The sequence below is a fragment of the Candidozyma haemuli genome (genome assembly GCF_002926055.2).
Source record: "Candidozyma haemuli strain B11899 chromosome Unknown I_2014730914, whole genome shotgun sequence".
Classification (NCBI taxonomy): domain Eukaryota; kingdom Fungi; phylum Ascomycota; class Pichiomycetes; order Serinales; family Metschnikowiaceae; genus Candidozyma; species Candidozyma haemuli.
Window position 1 is genome coordinate 239976 of NW_020289909.1, and position 17997 is coordinate 257972.

Here is a 17997-nt window from a genome sequence, read left to right on the forward strand (position 1 = left end):
GGCATCTCCCAGGCGTCGCCTGATAAGGAGACCCACGTAATGGGCCAGGATACTTTCCTGGATGACAAAGGGATGCTCTATGAAGCCTGGCTTCATCTTAGGATGAGCAGAAGTCGCTAGGTGCCCGGAAGCCCTGGTGGCCCAGGCCTTCCTCTATCAGCCTAAGAGCCTCATCACTTGCATCACCACAAACAACACCACCGCTGCAAGAACAAAAAACACCATAAAGTAAGCAAACCCGTCTGCCAACTCTCTCTGCCACGAAAACTTCATCTTCACCAAAATGCTATCGTCCTGGCCAATAAACGCCAGAATGGGATGTCTAAACAGCAGAGGACGTAGGCTCCTACCACTGGGTAGCTGTAAATGGTCAATATCCGAGTAATGCAATGGCGAGTCCAGCGCCCTTTGAGAACATATCTTGAACAACGAAGAAAGCACAGCTTCCACGGTATCGTCTGGCGAAACCACAAACAGGTACTTCTTATCACCAGAGGAAAGCATAGATGTGCTAATAATAAAAAGCACCGTAACGTTTTCGTCTAGATGCACCAACGGCATCAGAGGCCTCCACTGGCCCGACATGGCAAAGTCAAAAAAGGGAAAAAAATCTATATTGTCAAAAAATTCCTCTTCTTTTTTCCTTCCTGAGGATCCTGGGCCTTATAAACCTTTGCGCTTTGGCTGGCGTACCTTGGAAAAAGCAGAAAAAAAAAATTATCAGCTTTAGCCCTGCAGCTTCATGCAGAAAGGTTTTTCCGCCTGGGGCTGTGGCAAGAGACGACCAGCGAAGGTAGGTTGGATTTTCATAGACAAAAAGAGGCACAGCCGTGCGTCGATCCTCGAGGATTTTCTGGATCTTTCCCTTTTATGGAGGTTAAGTGGCTTGGGATTGTTTCGTGGAAGGAGGCGGGGGCGGATTGACAGATATGGAGCTGCGGCTGAGTGATTTTGTGCGTCTTTTGACGCCCATTGTTGGTGAGTAGATGGGATAAATATAATTCACGCAAATAACGTGCGTGGTGAGAAATCCCCAGTTTTTCGGTTCTCTCGTTTAGGCGGATTGTATGGTGGGCCGATGGGAGTTTGGTGATTTTCGCTTCCGAGCTACGAGCGCAAACTGGGTTTTTTCCTACAACTGTGGGCTGGGAAGTATGCCACAATGCCGCTGGGTGGCAGTGATATTGCGCCCACATGTTACGATTCACAGCGGGTGACAGGCCATTTGAAGGAGGGATGAGAATCAGTGAATGGTTTGTGTTTGGTGGTTCCTCCCTCCCTCGCTTAGCCCCCGCCTTCCTCGTATATCCTATAGAATCGTTTATTTCCGATTTGCCTGCAGCACACTTGGTCTCTTGTGTGTGCTTTCCATATGTGCTTCCGTTTATCTTATGATGCGTTTCTAGTTGCTGCTGTCGGGAAGAGTCACCGGCTCGTCGGTCTCCTTGGAGTCCTTTTCCAATGCCTCTTTGTTCCAGCTGAGCATGCTCTCGTCACCGGGCTTACGCGGCCTGGCAACGTTTAACACGAGCACCGCTAGTCCCACGAGCATGCACACGCCGCCTCCAGCGATCCACGAGAAACCTAAAAAGTAGTTCTTTCCGCCAAGCACCGACCGTTGCGAGATGAAGATTTTCTTCTTACCTTCGTACGGCAACACTGGGAAATGTAACCCAATGTCGATTTCGTAGATCCCTTCCGGGAGCGCATCATCGTCGTTACGCATGTAAAGCTTGTTGAAGTTCTGGAGCGCCGACGTGAACATCCAGTTTTGAAGGTCTTCCCATTTTGAAATATCTGGCACGTTGGTCTCGTTGTATCCGTTGGGGAACATCTTGTACCAGTTTGGTGGTGGGGCGATCTCGTTATAGTCGTAGCTTGTTTTCTTGAAACGACCGTCGTTTGTGGCCCACGAAATGCCGTCCCTAGAGAACTCATAGTTATCAGATGTCCCGTTGACGCCAGTCAATGTCGACAGGAACGTATCGTTGAAGATGGAGTTTGCTACAAGACCACAAGGGTAGTACTTCTTACCCTCGGCGTTATTCGAAAGCGGCTCACAGTTTTCACCCACACCATCCTTGATAGCACCCAAAGAGGCAGCTCTGCCCTGGATTTGGTCTTCACTGAAGGACTTTGCATAACGTCTATGGTTTTGAGCAAAATGCTCCAATCTGTAGAAAAAATAAAGCGGGCTGTTGAGATCGTGGGGTACGTTAAACTGGATCTTACACACCCTTCTCTCGTCTTCAAACGGCTGGCTCTCGTCGGTATCCAACTTCCACTGGGCCTGTTGTACCAGAGCCCCATCCAAATGGTACGTAGTATATTCATCAGGAATAGGCAGCCACGAGCCCGACACCGCCAAGTTCTCACACTGAGTATAATCAATCGTGAAATCCTCGATCCGATGCGACGCCAACCACATGGCCACGCCAAGCGGTATAAGAAAGATCCCCAAGCCTATAAGGATCGGGATGAGCCATTTAGCCGTGATAACCGGGTTCACCGCTCTAAGCCGCTGTTGCTGGAAAGCGTTATCATTAGGCTTCCTCGACTTCTGCTTGATCTCCACAAACGAATAATCCTCGTCCAAATCAGACTCGGTCTCGATATCCTCCCTTGTTTCGTCCTGGTTCGTTTCGTTATATTCATTGTTGGCAGGCTTATCAAACCGGGACTCGTCGGCTTTATGCTCGTCAGCAAACGGCGAGCCCAGCAGCAGCGAGCCGTGGGGTAATTCAGGAGCCGTGACGTCGACGCCAGACGCTTTGGCACTGCTCATTTATGGAAGAGATGAAAGAGTTGATGATTTAGAAACACCTTCACGGTGGGATCTGAGGGCCTCATTACCGCGTGTGCAGGCGGAGCCGGAACTTCCACGGGCCGGTCAAACAGAGGCAGAGGGGGTGATAAGGGAGGTAGATTTGGTGAAATCACGAAGAAAAGAGGTTTTTTAAACTATGGGGTTTGTGTTTTTTGGGCTTTTTTTGGTTTGGTAAGCCTGGAGGAAACAGGGAACGTGGGTGTTTGACTTTAGTACTGGCGCAGGAGCGGTTAATGGTCGGTTCTAAATGGAAATAGCCGCTAGGAATGTGATTATTGGGTTCTGGAGGAGGTGGTGGGGGAGAGTGAGAAGGTTTTGGGGAGGTTAAAAAAGCTGGTTTTTTATGGATTTTACTTGGATTATTGAAGGTTCAGTGGTGGTTGGCTGTGTTCCTGGCACTCTCGGCTTTTCCGGTTTCTCTCCGGCGCCCCTGGTTGGAAAGTGGCCAGGACAGAAAGGTGAATTCTATGTGACAAATGATATGGAGCTTCTGCTTTTTTGCATTTTTTTAACGGCAATAAGGCCCGGGTGGTTGGTTCCAAGCGTGTTTAGTGGCTGCGAAATCCGATTAATCGGAGAAATGTATGGTTCCAGGGCACGTCAGGGGAAGAGAAGTTGGTGGGCGATCTTTAATAGTGGAGGATTTAGGCGGTGGTTGGTAGACGGCTGGAATGGCTGTTTGGGAATTTATGGTTGTTTGTGGTGTGGTTAGACAGAGATGGAAGGTAATAGGAGAAGTGAGAGGAAGACTGAGATATGCCAGTCTGTTGATGTCAAAGGTAATTCCATCTCGCGTATTTAGACTCCTAGAGGTTGTTTTGGCTATCTTTTACCTGTTTAGTTGTCTTTCACTTGGATCCACTGGTCTGTTTACCCCAGGATAGGCCCTCTTCCCTTATATATGACTACTTTCGACCAACCCTTGCCAAATCAGCCTTGGGTTGCCCCTGGAAAATAACGTATACCAGGAACGCCACTTTGAGACACCTTTTTGACCACAAACATTATTCTAGTGGTGATTTTTCTGTGGTGTGGGTTAAATTCATGGCTTTCTACCAAAATTGACTTTAGAGTTTGAAATACATAAACGAGCGAATAACCGTGAACTTCTAGAAAATGGAAGTAGAATGTTCTTGAGATGGGATGTTTCGATGTGGTTTTACCAATAGATTGAAAACTGGTCTGGAGAATGAAAAAGAGGGTTATTTAATGGAAATGGCTTGACAGTATGGAGAGTGGGTCTACCAGTGAAGATGTACCACAAATGGTATAACTATGTTGGGTAATGGTCAAAAAAGAGGTCCAAAAACCGTGAATTTAGAGAAAAGAGGCCAAAAGAAGCAAAAGTTTACACTATCCTACCTTCTTGAGAATCACGTTCTTGTCCTTAACAGCTGTTCCTTCTCCAGTCTGACTCTTCCACCACTAAAGACATATACACCCCATCAAAAGCCACCACTTCCGTCAAAAACCACAAAACCCCAAACCAACACGAAATCTACCCTCACTCTAAACCCTCTCAGCCTCCTTCCAATCTTCTTCTAACTCCCTTGACCGCCTCCCTCCACTTCCAGTTCCTCCCATAGTTAACCCAGAATGGCTGCGAAATCGGTCTTCTCCCACCGCCAACCATCCCCCACCAAAGCACCCCCACTTCTTCAAAAGCAAAAAAAAAAAACACTTGTCATATAAAGAAAAGCATCCTGAGATACTCCAAAACCAATTTCACCCCAAAATCTCCACTCCCTCTGGAAATCACAGTCAATGCCTTCTGTCTCAGCTTGGGAAGCAGAGGTCCTATCTGCAGTGCAAAGTGTCCAACCACCAGCCCAACTTCAAGAAATCACCCAAAAAAAGACAAACCCCAGTTAAAGAAGACCAAAATCTTACAACCACTTACTTTAAATAACCTGGAGGTCCCTGGTTGGGTCCGTATTGATGGGACCCACTGGAACCAAATGGGAACCCACCTGCAGTACGATACAAAATTTTTAGCGGTTGCTTCATTTTTCACCAACTACACCTCTCCAGAGTAAAACCCATCTTTCTTTCCCAATGGACGGCGCAGAAAAAAACATCGAAATCTGGAAGATCAAGAAGTTGATCAAATCCCTCGAGTTGGCCCGTGGTAACGGTACCTCGATGATCTCGTTGATCATCCCTCCAGGCAGTCAGATTTCGTTAACCCAGAAGAAGTTGACAGAAGAATACGGTACTGCCTCCAACATCAAGTCCCGTGTGAACAGATTGTCTGTCTTGTCTGCCATCACATCGACCCAGCAGAAATTGAAGTTGTACACGCATTGTCCGAAGAACGGTCTTGTGCTTTACTGTGGTGATGTCATTACTGATGAGGGCAAGGAAAAGAAGTTGAACATTGACTTTGAGCCTTTCAAGCCTATCAACACGTCTTTGTACTTGTGTGACAACAAGTTCCACGTGGAGGCGCTTTCTGAGTTGCTTCAGGATGACGATAGATTTGGTTTTATTGTTATGGATGGTAATGGTGCTCTTTTCGGTGCTGTCAGCGGTAACAACCGTGAAGTTTTGCATAAGTTCACTGTGGACTTGCCCAAGAAGCACGGTAGAGGTGGTCAGTCTGCTATGCGTTTCTCTCGTTTGAGAGAGGAAAAGAGACACAACTATGTTAGAAAAGTTGCCGAGGTTGCAGTGCAAAACTTTATTGAAAACGATAAGGTTAACTGTAAGGGTTTGATTTTGGCAGGTTCTGCTGATTTCAAGAACGAATTGTCCAAGTCTGATTTGTTCGATACCAGATTGCAGGCTCGTGTTTTGAAGATTGTGGATGTTTCTTATGGTGGTGAAAACGGTTTCAACCAGGCCATTGAACTTTCTGCCGAGACTTTGGCCAACGTCAAGTTCGTCCAGGAAAAGAAGCTTTTGAACACTTATTTCGAGGAGATTTCTCTTGACACCGGTAAGTTCTGTTACGGTATTGAGGACACTTTGAAGGCTTTGGATGCTGGTGCTTGTGAGACCGTCATTGTCTACGAGAACTTGAACATCGTCAGATACACATTGAAGGACTCTGAGGACAACGAGGTTGTTGTCAACGTCAACCCTGAATTGGCTGACAAGTCTTACATGATCGACAAGGCCACTGGCGCTGAGATGGAAACCGTCAAAGAAGAGATGTTCTTGGAATGGTTGGCTGAAAACTACAAGAGCTTCGGTGCCACCCTTGAGTTCGTCACTGACCGTTCTTCTGAGGGTGCCCAGTTCGTGCAAGGTTTCGGTGGTGTTGGTGCTCTTTTGAGATACAAGCTTAACTTTGAGCAGTTGGTTGACGAGTCCGACGAGGACGAGTACTATGACAGTGATGAGGACTTCATTTAAAACGGTAGTGGTTAGACTATAGTGTTGCCGTTCCAAAACTTATGGAATGCTATGTCTGTGTATTTTAGAATGCAATTCGGAAACGATCATGTCCTGTAGAATATCTATATATGCTAAATCCCATTTATTTCTGCTTCTTCTTACCCTTCTTTGGGCCTTTAAGTTCGTCCAAGGCCTTGACTGCAGCTCTACCTAAAACAGTCTCTGACGTCTTTCCAGAAACGATCTGGTGAGCCAAGTTCTCAAGACCACTTGTAAGGTAAGATCTTCTGTGGTTCTTCCTGAGTGGAATCGATAAGAGCTCTCTGAGCTTGGCTTTTTCAATCTTGCTTTCTTCGTTTGTAAGCTTTTTACCTTCGTTTCTCTTTTTCTGCTTCTTGATAACGTCATCTTCAAAATCCTCAATACCGTCAAGATCTTCAATTCCCAAGTCCTCAGCAGCCTGCTGAACCCAAGAGTTCTCTTTCCTGGTAGCAGTAGATGCAATAGAAGAGTCAGCCAACTTGGAGGCAATACGGACTCTCTCTCGAAGCTGAGTAACAAGATCATAGTCAATATCTAACATCTTGAGATCACCTTTTCCAGAAACCTTAGACAGCTTCTCAGCACTTGCAGCAACAAGGTTTCTCAACTTCTTAAATGGACCAGATGCTTCTTGTGGAGAGCAGAACATCACCGAAACACCTTCCTGGCCTGCTCTGGCTGTTCTACCAGAACGATGAATATACACATCTGCTGACCTGGGCAAATGGTAATGTGCCACATGGTCAATGTGAGGAATATCCAAACCTCTGGCAGCCACATCTGATGCAATAAGAACGGATGTCTTGTTCTTTTCTGTAGATGCCTTGAAACGTTCAAGAGCACGCAATCTTTGTTTCTGGACCATAGACGAGTGGATGGAGAAAGCTGGGATCTGGAGACTCTCCAAGAAGGGTACAAGTCTCTTGACAGAGTCAACAGCATTGGCAAACACCAAGGTAGAGCCTGGGTACATGAGCAAGAAGTAGTACAAGAACAAGTCTCTTTCTGAAGCACCACACTCCACAAGTGCTTCAGTAACCTGACCAGAAACAATCTCCTTAGGGTTAGCGTCACAAAGCGAAGGCTTTGGGTCCTTGAAACGAAGCTTCTTGGATAAAAGTTCCAAGATTTCGGTGTTTCCAATAAGACCACCATTGTATGCCTTTTTGTTTTCCTTTGGCTTACCCTTCTTGTCTAGTTTACCAAAGAGATCCTTGGAGAAAGTGGCAGAAAACACCAACGTCTGCCATTTGTAACCATACTTGGAGTCTCTGTTCTTAATAAAAAGCTCAAGAATCTTCTCAAACTCTTCAAAGTGGCCATCCTGCAACAATCTGTCAGCTTCATCAAGAACAACAGTTTCAGTGGCACCTAATCTGGCAGCCAAGTCGTTGTTCTTCTCTATAAGTTCAAGAAGACGACCTGGAGTAGCCACAATGATACTTGGACCGTATTCCAACAAACGCTCTTGTTTCTGGATAGAAAGACCACCAGTGATAGAAACAATGCCGTGCTGTGGAAGTGGAGCATACTTGGAGATCTTATTCAAATGGTCCACGACCTGGTGGGCCAATTCTCTGGTTGGAGCGAAAATCACACCGGAAGGTGGAGGAATGACCTTATTTGCTCTGCTTTCCTTGATCTCGTCCAACTTCTGGATATGTCTTTCAAGAATGGGAAGACCATACGCAAGCGTCTTACCGGAACCAGTAGTAGCCTTACCAATGACATCTTTACCAGTTAAGGCCAAAGGAATAGCCAGTTTCTGGATAGCAGTAGGAGTCTTAAACCCAAGCAGCTGGAGACCGTTTAGAAGGTACGGGCTGAGCTCGATCTTGTCCCACTGTGGCAAATCAATATTATCGTCTGGAAGGGGAATATCCAAACCAGCAAAAGCATTAGCAGAAAGACCACTTTCATCTGTATCTTCCTTCTGTTCAGTCTTAGTCTCTTTCTTATTCTTCTTGTTCTTCTTATCTTTTTTGTCGTTCTTAGTGTTCTCCTTCTTCCCGCCATCCTTATCATCCGATTCCTTGGCCTCCTCCTTCTTCTTAGCGTCCTCCTTCTTCTTGGCTTCCTTCTTCTGCTTCTTCTTCTTAGGACCATCATCAAATCCCAAGAACTCATCGTCACTGTTCTCCAAGTCACTCTCGTGAGTAATAAACTCTGGCTTACCGTTAACCATCTTCACATCCACACCTTCGAGCTCTTCGATTCCAAATAAACCACCATAATCTTCCATGTGGTCTGGGATATCTACTGCTTTCCATTGGAGTGCATCTGCCTTGATGATCTTGTTGGTTCTGGCCTGTCTTTGCTTCAAAGTGGGAGTTTTTCTTTTGAGCAGCGGTTTGGAACCGCCGTTTCCACGAGGAGGCATTGTTTTAAGGGTTATATGTGGATTTGGGTGGAATATATGGATGTTGGTTATGGGTGGTAATTGGAAAAGTAGGGCATCGAGATGAGCGGCGGGTGACTTTGATCACGTGATCACTTTCAAACCCCCATAACTCCCCAATTTCCCAGCCAAACTCAATGTTAACGTAATTTTGCTATTCAGGCGTAGCAGGTTGATCAATTTAACTAGCTTCCTCTTGTTGTCCACCTTCTGGTGCCTTTCAACCACATCATCACTCACCTACCACTACACAGACCCGCATCTCCATAGTTAACAACCACTCCATGCTAAAACGACCCAGAACCATCAGTGCCTCGGCAGATAAGCAAAGAAAACCAAAGCTCAAGCCGCAGAAGGCTCGAAAGATTATCCGCCGTTTCCATGTTTTACAAAAGAACAAAGCTGCCCTTCTAAAACTCCTCGACCTCGATGAATCAAACTACATAAACAGACTTGGAAAGACGTACACCGAGCAGTTTGAACAGTTCAAGCTTGGAAAGAAACCTGAACTCTTCAAGTTTGATAGTGCAATGCCAAGGGAAAGTCTTGGACAAATGGTGGCCAGAATCGATAAGGAAGTAGAGCTTCGTGGAGGACTCCATATCTACCAAATGGCATCTACAGTGGGCCAGGCGTCTGAAAGAGGAGGAGATTCATCTAAGAAGCTTGTGGAATGGTATAGGGAGCTCGGAAGAAGTGCTGGAAGAAGTTTGGAGATTGGATGTCTTAGTCCTAATAACAGTATCTCTACTAGTGGGTTGTTTGGAGAGGTTACAAGGATAGACTTGAACTCACAGGACCTGAAGATTCTCCAGCAGGACTTTATGGAGCGGCCATTGCCTGAGAGTGATAGGGAGAGGTTTAATGTGATTTCGTGTTCGTTGGTGTTGAACTTTGTGCCTTCTGCTGAACAAAGAGGCCAGATGCTACGAAGAATGACCCAGTTTCTTCTTCTGCCGGTGGAAGGAAACCCGCTGAGCGTGTTTATGGTGTTGCCGTTGCCGTGTGTTTCGAATTCACGGTATATGAGTCGAGAATTGTTTTTGGATATTATGGAAAGAGTTGGGTTTAGCCAGGTGAAGTACCATGAAGCGAATAAGGTGGCATATTGGCTCTTTGACTGGTCTGGAAAACGGAAGGTTGTTGCTAAGAAGGAGAAGAAACGGGAGATTCTTTCGGGGTCAACGAGGAACAATTTCTATGTTGCTCTTTGATACATGGGATGGAAATTGATGGATGATTGGAGGAGGTGGCATTCCAGTGAATTTCATATTAATGGTGACTCTAACATTCTGATCCATGGTCAATTGCTACTCCTTCGAGTCTCCAGACCAGCAATGGCCACTTAGGTTGTCTGACTCAGTTCCACGTGGAAATTTCAATACCAATACCAACCGCCTACCTTCATCCCCGCTTTATGTGGTACCCATGGATCTACTGAAGGCCATCTGATGTCAATTTCATCTACCACACCCTGCATTCTTCTTTGCCAGGACCATCTGACTTGTGAAACTACCAACTAGCCTTGTATGACTGGACCTTCCAAACAAAGCATACCCATTCACACAACAGTCATTATCACAAAGATCGCTCTTCCCCACATAATATCTGGCGACTTGACGTGCTTCTAGAGATACATGAGAAGAGCTTCTGCTGATAATATTTCTAGAAGGAACCCGAGGATTGGCTAAAATGGCTCTTAGCGCCGTTCCTATTTCCCAGAGTACCCGGGCTCCCCACATAATTCCAGGGCAGAACCGCAAGGTCAGGCCATGAAAAGAAGAAAAGTTCTTATTTTCCCGTTTATTATTTCCAAATTAAGCAACACATAATCACCACTGTCCTGCGAGGAACGATCACGGATCTCTGGATGAAATTAAAGAGAAATGAGAGATGGGAGATGGATGAAAGGAAGACCCAATTGGCCAATGAAACGTGCCTGAACTCTCTTACAATACCCAAGAGGTAACAATGAAGAGGTCTCAGAATACAATCATAACTTACCACTTTTAAGAGTCTGCTGATGTTTATGCGTCTAAGCGAAGGGTTTTTTGCATTTGGTGGACCCTGGAGGGCTGGACATTTAGAGTTGGAAAAGAAACGGGCCGTGCTGAAACGACGCAAGGCGAATTCTCGTCATTCCTTTTTTTTTTTTTTACTACTTTCTTGTTCTTCAATCTCAGGTACCTGAAATTCAACGTCTGGTGATGTCTGCAAATCTCTGGCAGGTCCCCATGGAGACATGCAGGTTTTTCTCGGAAAAACTATTTTGGGAAAAGGCAGCCGGTTGCGCCACTTAACTGCAACAAGCATAGCTAAAATTACCATTTGTCGGATCGTCCACTACGGCAAAAGCAAGTCGACCGTGGCCAATATGGCTATTTGAATCGGCGGAGTTGGCGACTCGGCATTGTGTGCACGAGAGCGGCTCAATGTGACAGGATATGGTTTGTTCCGATTGTTCCGCACTCTAGGGAATCCATGAATTGCAACGTCGTTCGAGGAGCGGTTAGGTTTCATTTTTGGGGTCTTGCTCGGGGCCAATGACGTTTGCTCCATGATCCTTGATTCCCCACACGTTCTGGGAGATCTAAACGGCACTAGTAGAGCAAAGATTTGGCATTGGTGGGCAGATTCTGCTCTGCTGCGTCTCATCTGCACCAATTTGAGTTGAAAATGATCCGCACAACCTACGGACTCTTCATTGGGTTTTTCCGACGGGTGCACGCCATACTATTTGCTTGCCGACACTCAGCTGGTCGTCTACCCGGGAGAAAACGCCTTGTTTTGGTGGTTTGGACTCGTTGGCAGACGCAGCGAAGGCACTTGGTTTGTTTACCCTTGCAGCATGTTCTTCATCTGTCAGGGCCCTAGGACATGATCAATTCTTGGCTTTCATGATGCTCGGGTCCAAACCTCAGTCACGGCTGGCTGGGCAGGCTGGCATTCCTCCCCCAAATCTCCAGGCAAATTTTTCCGGGGCATCTCCGGAGAAACCTGGAGCGAATTGGGGACTCGCGTCATGCACGTATACTGCTTTACTGCCGCCCGCATGATTCTCGCCCCAACTCGCCCTGTGTGGATCTGCAAATCACCCACTCAAGCTGGTAAAAGGCCTGCATGACCTGGGAATCCTAGACGTTCTTCATGCATAAACTCAGGTGTGGTGGGCTGCATGCGTCTCCCATTGTTGAAGGACAATTGCAACATGAAATGGTTCGTACATTTGCAAAAAAAAAAAAAAAAAAAAAAAAAAAATTAGCAGCTGTTCTAGGGTCCACAGAAAAGTATATAAATGTGGGCCAATCCGACCACCTTCTATTTTTTTTGTTTCCCTTCATCAACAACTTACGATAATGTCTCGTGACGAAAACATCTCCTCGGGTGTTCAAACACCCACCAACGATTCCCTCTTGGATAAGTCTATCCAGGAACAGAAAAACGATGACTCCTTGGATGACCTTCCAGAGTTGCCAAAGAAGTCTGCTTCCGAATACATTGTGGTTGCAACTTTATGTTTCTTGGTCGCTTTTGGTGGTTTTGTCTTTGGTTTCGATACCGGTACCATTTCCGGTTTTGTCAATATGGATGACTTCAAAGAAAGGTTTGGTCAGCTTAACGGTTCTGGCGAGTACTACTTGAGTGATGTGAGAACAGGTTTGATGGTTTCCATCTTCAATGTCGGTTGCGCCATTGGTGGTATTTTTATTTGCAGAGTCGGTGACGTTTACGGTAGAAGAATTGGTATTATGTTTGCCATGGTTATCTACATTGTGGGTATTGTGATCCAGATTGCTTCCCAGGATGCCTGGTACCAGTACTTTATTGGTAGACTCATTACTGGTTTGGCTGTCGGTACCGTTTCTGTCATTTGTCCACTTTTCATTTCCGAAGTGTCTCCAAAGCAAATTAGAGGTACTTTGGTCTGCTGCTTCCAGTTGTGTATCACCTTGGGTATCTTCTTGGGTTACTGCACCACTTACGGCACCAAAACTTACGATGACTCCAGACAATGGAGAATCCCATTGGGTTTGTGTTTTGCCTGGGCCATCATGTTGGTGGTCGGTATGGTTTCCATGCCTGAGTCTCCAAGATACTTGGTTGAGAAGGCCAGAATCGAAGACGCCAAAACCTCCATCGCCAGATCCAACAAGGTTTCTGTTGAAGACCCTGCTGTGTACACTGAAATCCAGCTTATCCAGGCTGGTATTGACCGTGAGAAGCTCGCTGGTAACGCTTCTTGGATGGAATTGATCACCGGTAAGCCAAAGATCTTCAGAAGAGTCATCATGGGTATTATGCTTCAATCTTTGCAACAGTTGACCGGTGACAACTATTTCTTCTACTACGGTACCACCATCTTCAAGGCTGTCGGATTGCTGGACTCTTTCCAAACCTCCATCATTTTGGGTGTGGTGAACTTTGCATCCACCTTCTTGAACATTTACCTCATTGAGCGTTTGGGTAGAAGAGTGTGTCTCTTGGCTGGTTCCGCCAGTATGTTTGTGTGTTTCGTGATTTACTCCGTCTTGGGTTCTGTCAACTTGTACATTGACGGTTACGACAACACCGAAGAGAACACCAGAAAGCCAACCGGTAACGCCATGATCTTCATCACCTGCTTGTACATCTTTTCGTTTGCTTCCACTTGGGCAGGTGGTTGTTACTGCATCATCTCTGAGACTTACCCATTGAGAATCAGAGCCAAGGCCATGTCTGTGGCCACTGCTGCCAACTGGATGTGGGGATTCTTAATTTCCTTCTTCACTCCGTTCATCACATCCGCCATTCACTTCTATTATGGTTTTGTTTTCACCGGCTGCTTGTTGTTCTCCTTCTTCTACGTGTACTTCTTTGTCTATGAGACAAAGGGTCTTTCCTTGGAAGAAGTTGACGAGATGTACGCCTCCGGTGTTTCTGCCTGGAAGTCTGCCGACTGGGTTCCTCCATCGACCGCCCACATGGCCCACGCCACAGGCTACGCTGCCGACGAAAAGCCAGTCGACGAGCAAGTTTAAAATATAATTGACGATTTAACGACGAATCAGGATCAGGACCTTATAGAATTTGTCCAAAGCATAGATAGCACAATAACAACGCAAAGAATTAATGAGGTACTAGATGTATTTGGGAAGAGCATGATTGATGAGAAATCAAGTCTACGACTTTTGCTTATGATATATACATATCCGTATAATACCAGGAATATGGTGATACTTGTGCGTATACGAATGGAGTAACCAAATTTTGACCAGGCCACCAGAAATCGTGGGGAATGGAAACGGACGATTTTGGGAGAGTCTGGACTTTTCGTAGGAAACAGAAAGTTTACGTTTAAAAGAAATAGGGAAATTAGAACCACGCTAAAGATGCTTTAATTGTTGTAGCTGCCTTAACTATAAAAACCGTGATGGTGTTTCACCTGAAGAAAGTGCAACTTTCACAGAAACCGTAGTACTTTCCAGGAAATGGTCCGACGGTCATTCTGAGCCCATTTTACACGGCCTGGCAACAAAAACAAACATTTCGTATGGTCAGACTGGTATTTTGGATAACCCCATGTTCTGGGAAAGTGACTTGGAACGATTTACCAGACGCTTGGCTTCTGGTGAGGTTGCAGAAATTACAAGACAGTTGTAGAGGCATTTTTCGGGAACATAAGCGTAATAGGACAAAATATGGTTTTAACCGAGGTATTTTGGCAGTATGTCTCAGTCAGCGCCTGGCAAAAAAAGAAAAAAAGAAATTCATGATCTGCAAAGCCACGAGATGGATGGGCTATCCATGCGTGACTTTCCTATTATTATACGGCAAATGTGCACGCTTGCGCTATTGTTGCAATGGGAAGACCGCCCAATGGAGTAATTTGGTCTGGCCCGCCTGCACACAGAGCCCCATTACGACCCGTATACGCTCTTGTGGAACGTCGCCAGCTGCCGCTCTAATGCACCATCGCATGATTCTTCCGGGGCACATTGACCTAAACTTTCTTATTTTGCACCCACCACCATACAAAATAATGTGTCACCTTCACCTTGTACATGCCCAGTTTTTCCGTCTGCTGAGCCCACAGTCAGCCGTGGCAAGTCCAGCTCGAGCCTGGCCTCTTTCTGGCCAACTCATCCATCGATTGTGGCATTATAAATATCTGGCTTTCTGCCTCCTATTCTCCTTTTTTTTTTTATCATTATCAATCACATCACTTCAATCACTTTCAAGTTCATTTACACTTTTACAAAAAAAAAAAATCCAAAAAAGCTTTAACTTTGCCTAATGTCTCAAACTAACTTGGAGCAAACCCACTCGGGCGCTCCCACTAACATTACCAACCCCAACGACAACATCTTGTTGGACAAGGAAATCGACAAGGATGTTACCATTGACCCTCCTAAGGAGGTGAACACCAGATCAGGAAAGGAGTACATTGCCATGTCTATTTTCTGTTTCTTGGTTGCCTTTGGTGGTTTCGTGTTTGGTTTCGATACCGGTACCATTTCTGGTTTCGTTGCTATGGATGACTTTAAGGAGAGATTTGGTCAGCTTAACGGTTCTGGTGAATACTACCTTTCTAACTCGAGAACAGGTTTGATGGTTTCTATTTTCAATGTCGGTTGCTGTATCGGTGGTATCTTTATTGGCAGAATCGGTGACATGTGGGGTAGAAGAATCGGTATCATGGTTGCCATGGCTATTTACGTTGTTGGTATTGCCATTCAGATTTCTTCCGATGACAAGTGGTACCAGTTCTTTATTGGTCGTATGGTTACTGGTCTTGCTGTCGGTACTGTTTCTGTCGTTGCTCCAGTGTTCATTTCCGAAGTTGCTCCTAAACAAGTCAGAGGTACCTTGGTCTGCTGCTACCAGCTTTGTATCACTTTGGGTATCTTTATCGGTTACTGTTGCACTTACGGTACTAAGACGTACGACGATGCCAAGTGTTGGAGAATCCCATTGGGTCTTTGCTTTGTCTGGGCTGCTTTGTTGGTTGCCGGTATGGTGAACATGCCTGAATCCCCAAGATTCTTGATGAGCAAACAGCGTGTTGACGATGCCAGAAGATCCATTGCCAGATCTAACAAGGTTGACATTAACGATGATGTTGTTGAGGCTGAAATCAGAACTATCCAGGCTGGTCTTGACAAGGAGGCTCTTGCTGGTAACGCTGACTGGATGGAGTTGATTAACGGTAAGCCAAAGATTCTCAGAAGAGTGTTGGTTGGTGTCATGACTGCCATTTTGCAGCAACTTTCTGGTATCAACTATTTCTTCTACTATGGTACTACCATTTTCAAGGCTGTCGGTATGGATGACTCTTTCAAGACTTCGATTATTCTTGGTGCTGTCAACTTTGTTTCCACTTTCGCTAACATTTGGGCCATTGAGAGTTTGGGTAGAAGAAAGACCCTTTTGATTGGTTCCGTTTGCATGACCATCTGTTTGATTATCTACTCGGCTCTTGGTTCCGCCCACTTGTACATTGACGGTTTCGACAACACTCCAGAAAACACCAGAAAGCCAACTGGTAACGCTATGATTTTCATTACCTGTTTGAACATTTTCTTCTTTGCCTCGACCTGGGCAGGTGGTGTCTACTGTATCCTTTCCGAAACTTACCCATTGAGAATTCGTTCCAAGGCCATGTCTGTTGCTACTGGTGCTAACTGGATGTTTGGTTTCTTGATTGCCTTCTTCACTCCATTCATCACTTCGGCCATCCACTTCAACTACGGTTTCGTGTTTGCCGGTTCCATGTTGTTCTCGGTGTTCTTCATTTACTTCTTCCTTTGTGAGACCAAGGGTCTTTCCTTGGAAGAGGTTGACGAAATGTATGCATCTGGCTTGAAGGCCTGGAAGACCAGCGATTTCGTCCCACAAGCTGAGAAGAACGAAGAGGTTTAAAAGAACCTTTCCATTTGCTGATACCTTCACGGCAGCACATTACATGTTTGCTTTTCCATTTTCCATCTTTTTTTTTACGTCTTACGCCGCCAGGGCATTTAATTTCGCTAATTTGATCAATGACTGATGTTTAAAAATAGAATATGTTGTTTTAATGTTGCTTGTAGTTGTAGTTGGCTAACCAGTCATTCCTGGGGTACATATATCGTGGTTTCTAGTCTGCTAATCTGAACTATCTCCGTGCACATGGAGTGGTTTAGGCATGGTGGGGAAGATAAACGGAAGATTATAAAAAATCAACAAATATTTAAAGTTGTGGGAAGTTTTTCAATTTCCCCATGTTTTAGCCAGAAACGAGTGATTTGTACAAATAGTGTGAACACAAAAAGCATCCCAAAAATCCACCAAACCGAACCACCCGAAAGTAACCAAACAAATAAATCAAGCTATTTATGATAATCAAAACTATCTCTTTTCTATAATTCACCTTCTTTGACTTCTTATGTCTTTTGCAGCCACAGCCGTACATGCCAGGAACCAAACACCAAAACATCCAAAAAAAACCCGAAAAAAACCACAAAACACAAAAAATGACACATCAAAAGCCGCTAACGCAGAATTCCCTGAATTCCCAGAAAACAAACTACCTCCTCCAATAACCTTCCCGTTTCCTTGGAATCCACCAAAAAGACTTATATCTGCGCGATCGGTAATCACCCAAGAATGGGCCGATCTCGCGTTCACTGTGGCTGAAAAATTAGCGAGAGAAGAAGAAGAAGAGAAGAAGAAGAGAAGAGGAAGGTAAAGGGTGAAGAAGAAGAATGGAAAGGGGTTTCTTTGGATCATCAAAAACCGACCAAACTATGCAGCTTTCACTTCTAAAGAGACTCTTTTTACACTCTCACTGACTCCCAAACTACTGCCTATTTTTCACTCACACCACTCTCCAGACATCCTCAATTGCACCACCAAAACCACTTCAAACCTCTTCCTACCCTTAAGTAACCGTATAATCGTCTACAAGTGGCCTCGGCGCCGAGTCCGGACACGCGTCTTCCACGTCCACGGTTCCTCCAAAAGTCGCCTGACAAGCGAAAACCGGTACCACGTCGAATCCTTCACTCAACGGTATTTCACATTTTTCACAGCCCTCCCATTGTCGCCAGCCAGACATCTTAACTACATCTTTCATAGATCTTACACGATCTCTCTAAACCTCACCACATCACCTTAATCCACCTTATCTCCATCTTTCTTCGCCTAACCATTCTGTAAAAGGAAGGGCCAGACGAGGCTGGTTGCTAAGCGCATATATTCGGGAAGAGTACGGTTTTTGGAAATGTCGCGGTGTGGAGCGCTCGCGGGTGTTTACGGGAAGAACCATGGAGGGGTACGAGAGCCTTAGCGGGGGAGGGAAAGGGTATTTGGGTGCAGCGCGGGGTGAGAAAGTGAAAAATATTATGATATATGGCGAGGGTATCAACGCTCGGGC

General features: G+C 45.5%; 7 protein-coding genes across 7 annotated transcripts; 4 read left to right on the forward strand and 3 right to left on the reverse strand. All coding sequences in view use genetic code 12, as the record gives it.

Moving 5' to 3' along the window:
- Nucleotides 1–156: 156 nt before the first annotated feature.
- CXQ85_005022 (uncharacterized protein) lies at nt 157–585 on the reverse strand (the record flags this gene model as incomplete). The annotated part of the gene is made up of 1 exon (XM_025488626.1): nt 157–585. One exon carries the CDS (start codon nt 583–585, stop codon nt 157–159), a length of 429 nt encoding a protein of 142 aa, XP_025343393.1.
- Nucleotides 586–1402: 817 nt separating this feature from the next.
- Nucleotides 1403–2785, reverse strand: LEM3 (Lem3p; the record flags this gene model as incomplete). Its single annotated transcript, XM_025488627.1, has 1 exon — nt 1403–2785. The coding sequence occupies one exon, from the start codon at nt 2783–2785 to the stop codon at nt 1403–1405; it is 1383 nt and encodes a 460-aa protein (XP_025343394.1).
- Nucleotides 2786–4882: 2097 nt separating this feature from the next.
- ERF1 (translation termination factor eRF1) lies at nt 4883–6184 on the forward strand (the record flags this gene model as incomplete). The annotated part of the gene is made up of 1 exon (XM_025488628.1): nt 4883–6184. The coding sequence occupies one exon, from the start codon at nt 4883–4885 to the stop codon at nt 6182–6184; it is 1302 nt and encodes a 433-aa protein (XP_025343395.1).
- A 124-nt stretch (nt 6185–6308) lies between these two features.
- Nucleotides 6309–8588, reverse strand: MAK5 (putative ATP-dependent RNA helicase; the record flags this gene model as incomplete). The annotated part of the gene is made up of 1 exon (XM_025488629.1): nt 6309–8588. The coding sequence occupies one exon, from the start codon at nt 8586–8588 to the stop codon at nt 6309–6311; it is 2280 nt and encodes a 759-aa protein (XP_025343396.1).
- Nucleotides 8589–8890: 302 nt separating this feature from the next.
- On the forward strand, nt 8891–9820 carry CXQ85_005026 (25S rRNA (adenine2142-N1)-methyltransferase; the record flags this gene model as incomplete). The annotated part of the gene is made up of 1 exon (XM_025488630.1): nt 8891–9820. One exon carries the CDS (start codon nt 8891–8893, stop codon nt 9818–9820), a length of 930 nt encoding a protein of 309 aa, XP_025343397.1.
- Nucleotides 9821–11962: 2142 nt separating this feature from the next.
- Nucleotides 11963–13624, forward strand: CXQ85_005027 (sugar porter family MFS transporter; the record flags this gene model as incomplete). The annotated part of the gene is made up of 1 exon (XM_025488631.1): nt 11963–13624. The coding sequence occupies one exon, from the start codon at nt 11963–11965 to the stop codon at nt 13622–13624; it is 1662 nt and encodes a 553-aa protein (XP_025343398.1).
- Nucleotides 13625–14879: 1255 nt separating this feature from the next.
- CXQ85_005028 (sugar porter family MFS transporter) lies at nt 14880–16505 on the forward strand (the record flags this gene model as incomplete). The annotated part of the gene is made up of 1 exon (XM_025488632.1): nt 14880–16505. One exon carries the CDS (start codon nt 14880–14882, stop codon nt 16503–16505), a length of 1626 nt encoding a protein of 541 aa, XP_025343399.1.
- Nucleotides 16506–17997: the final 1492 nt, after the last annotated feature.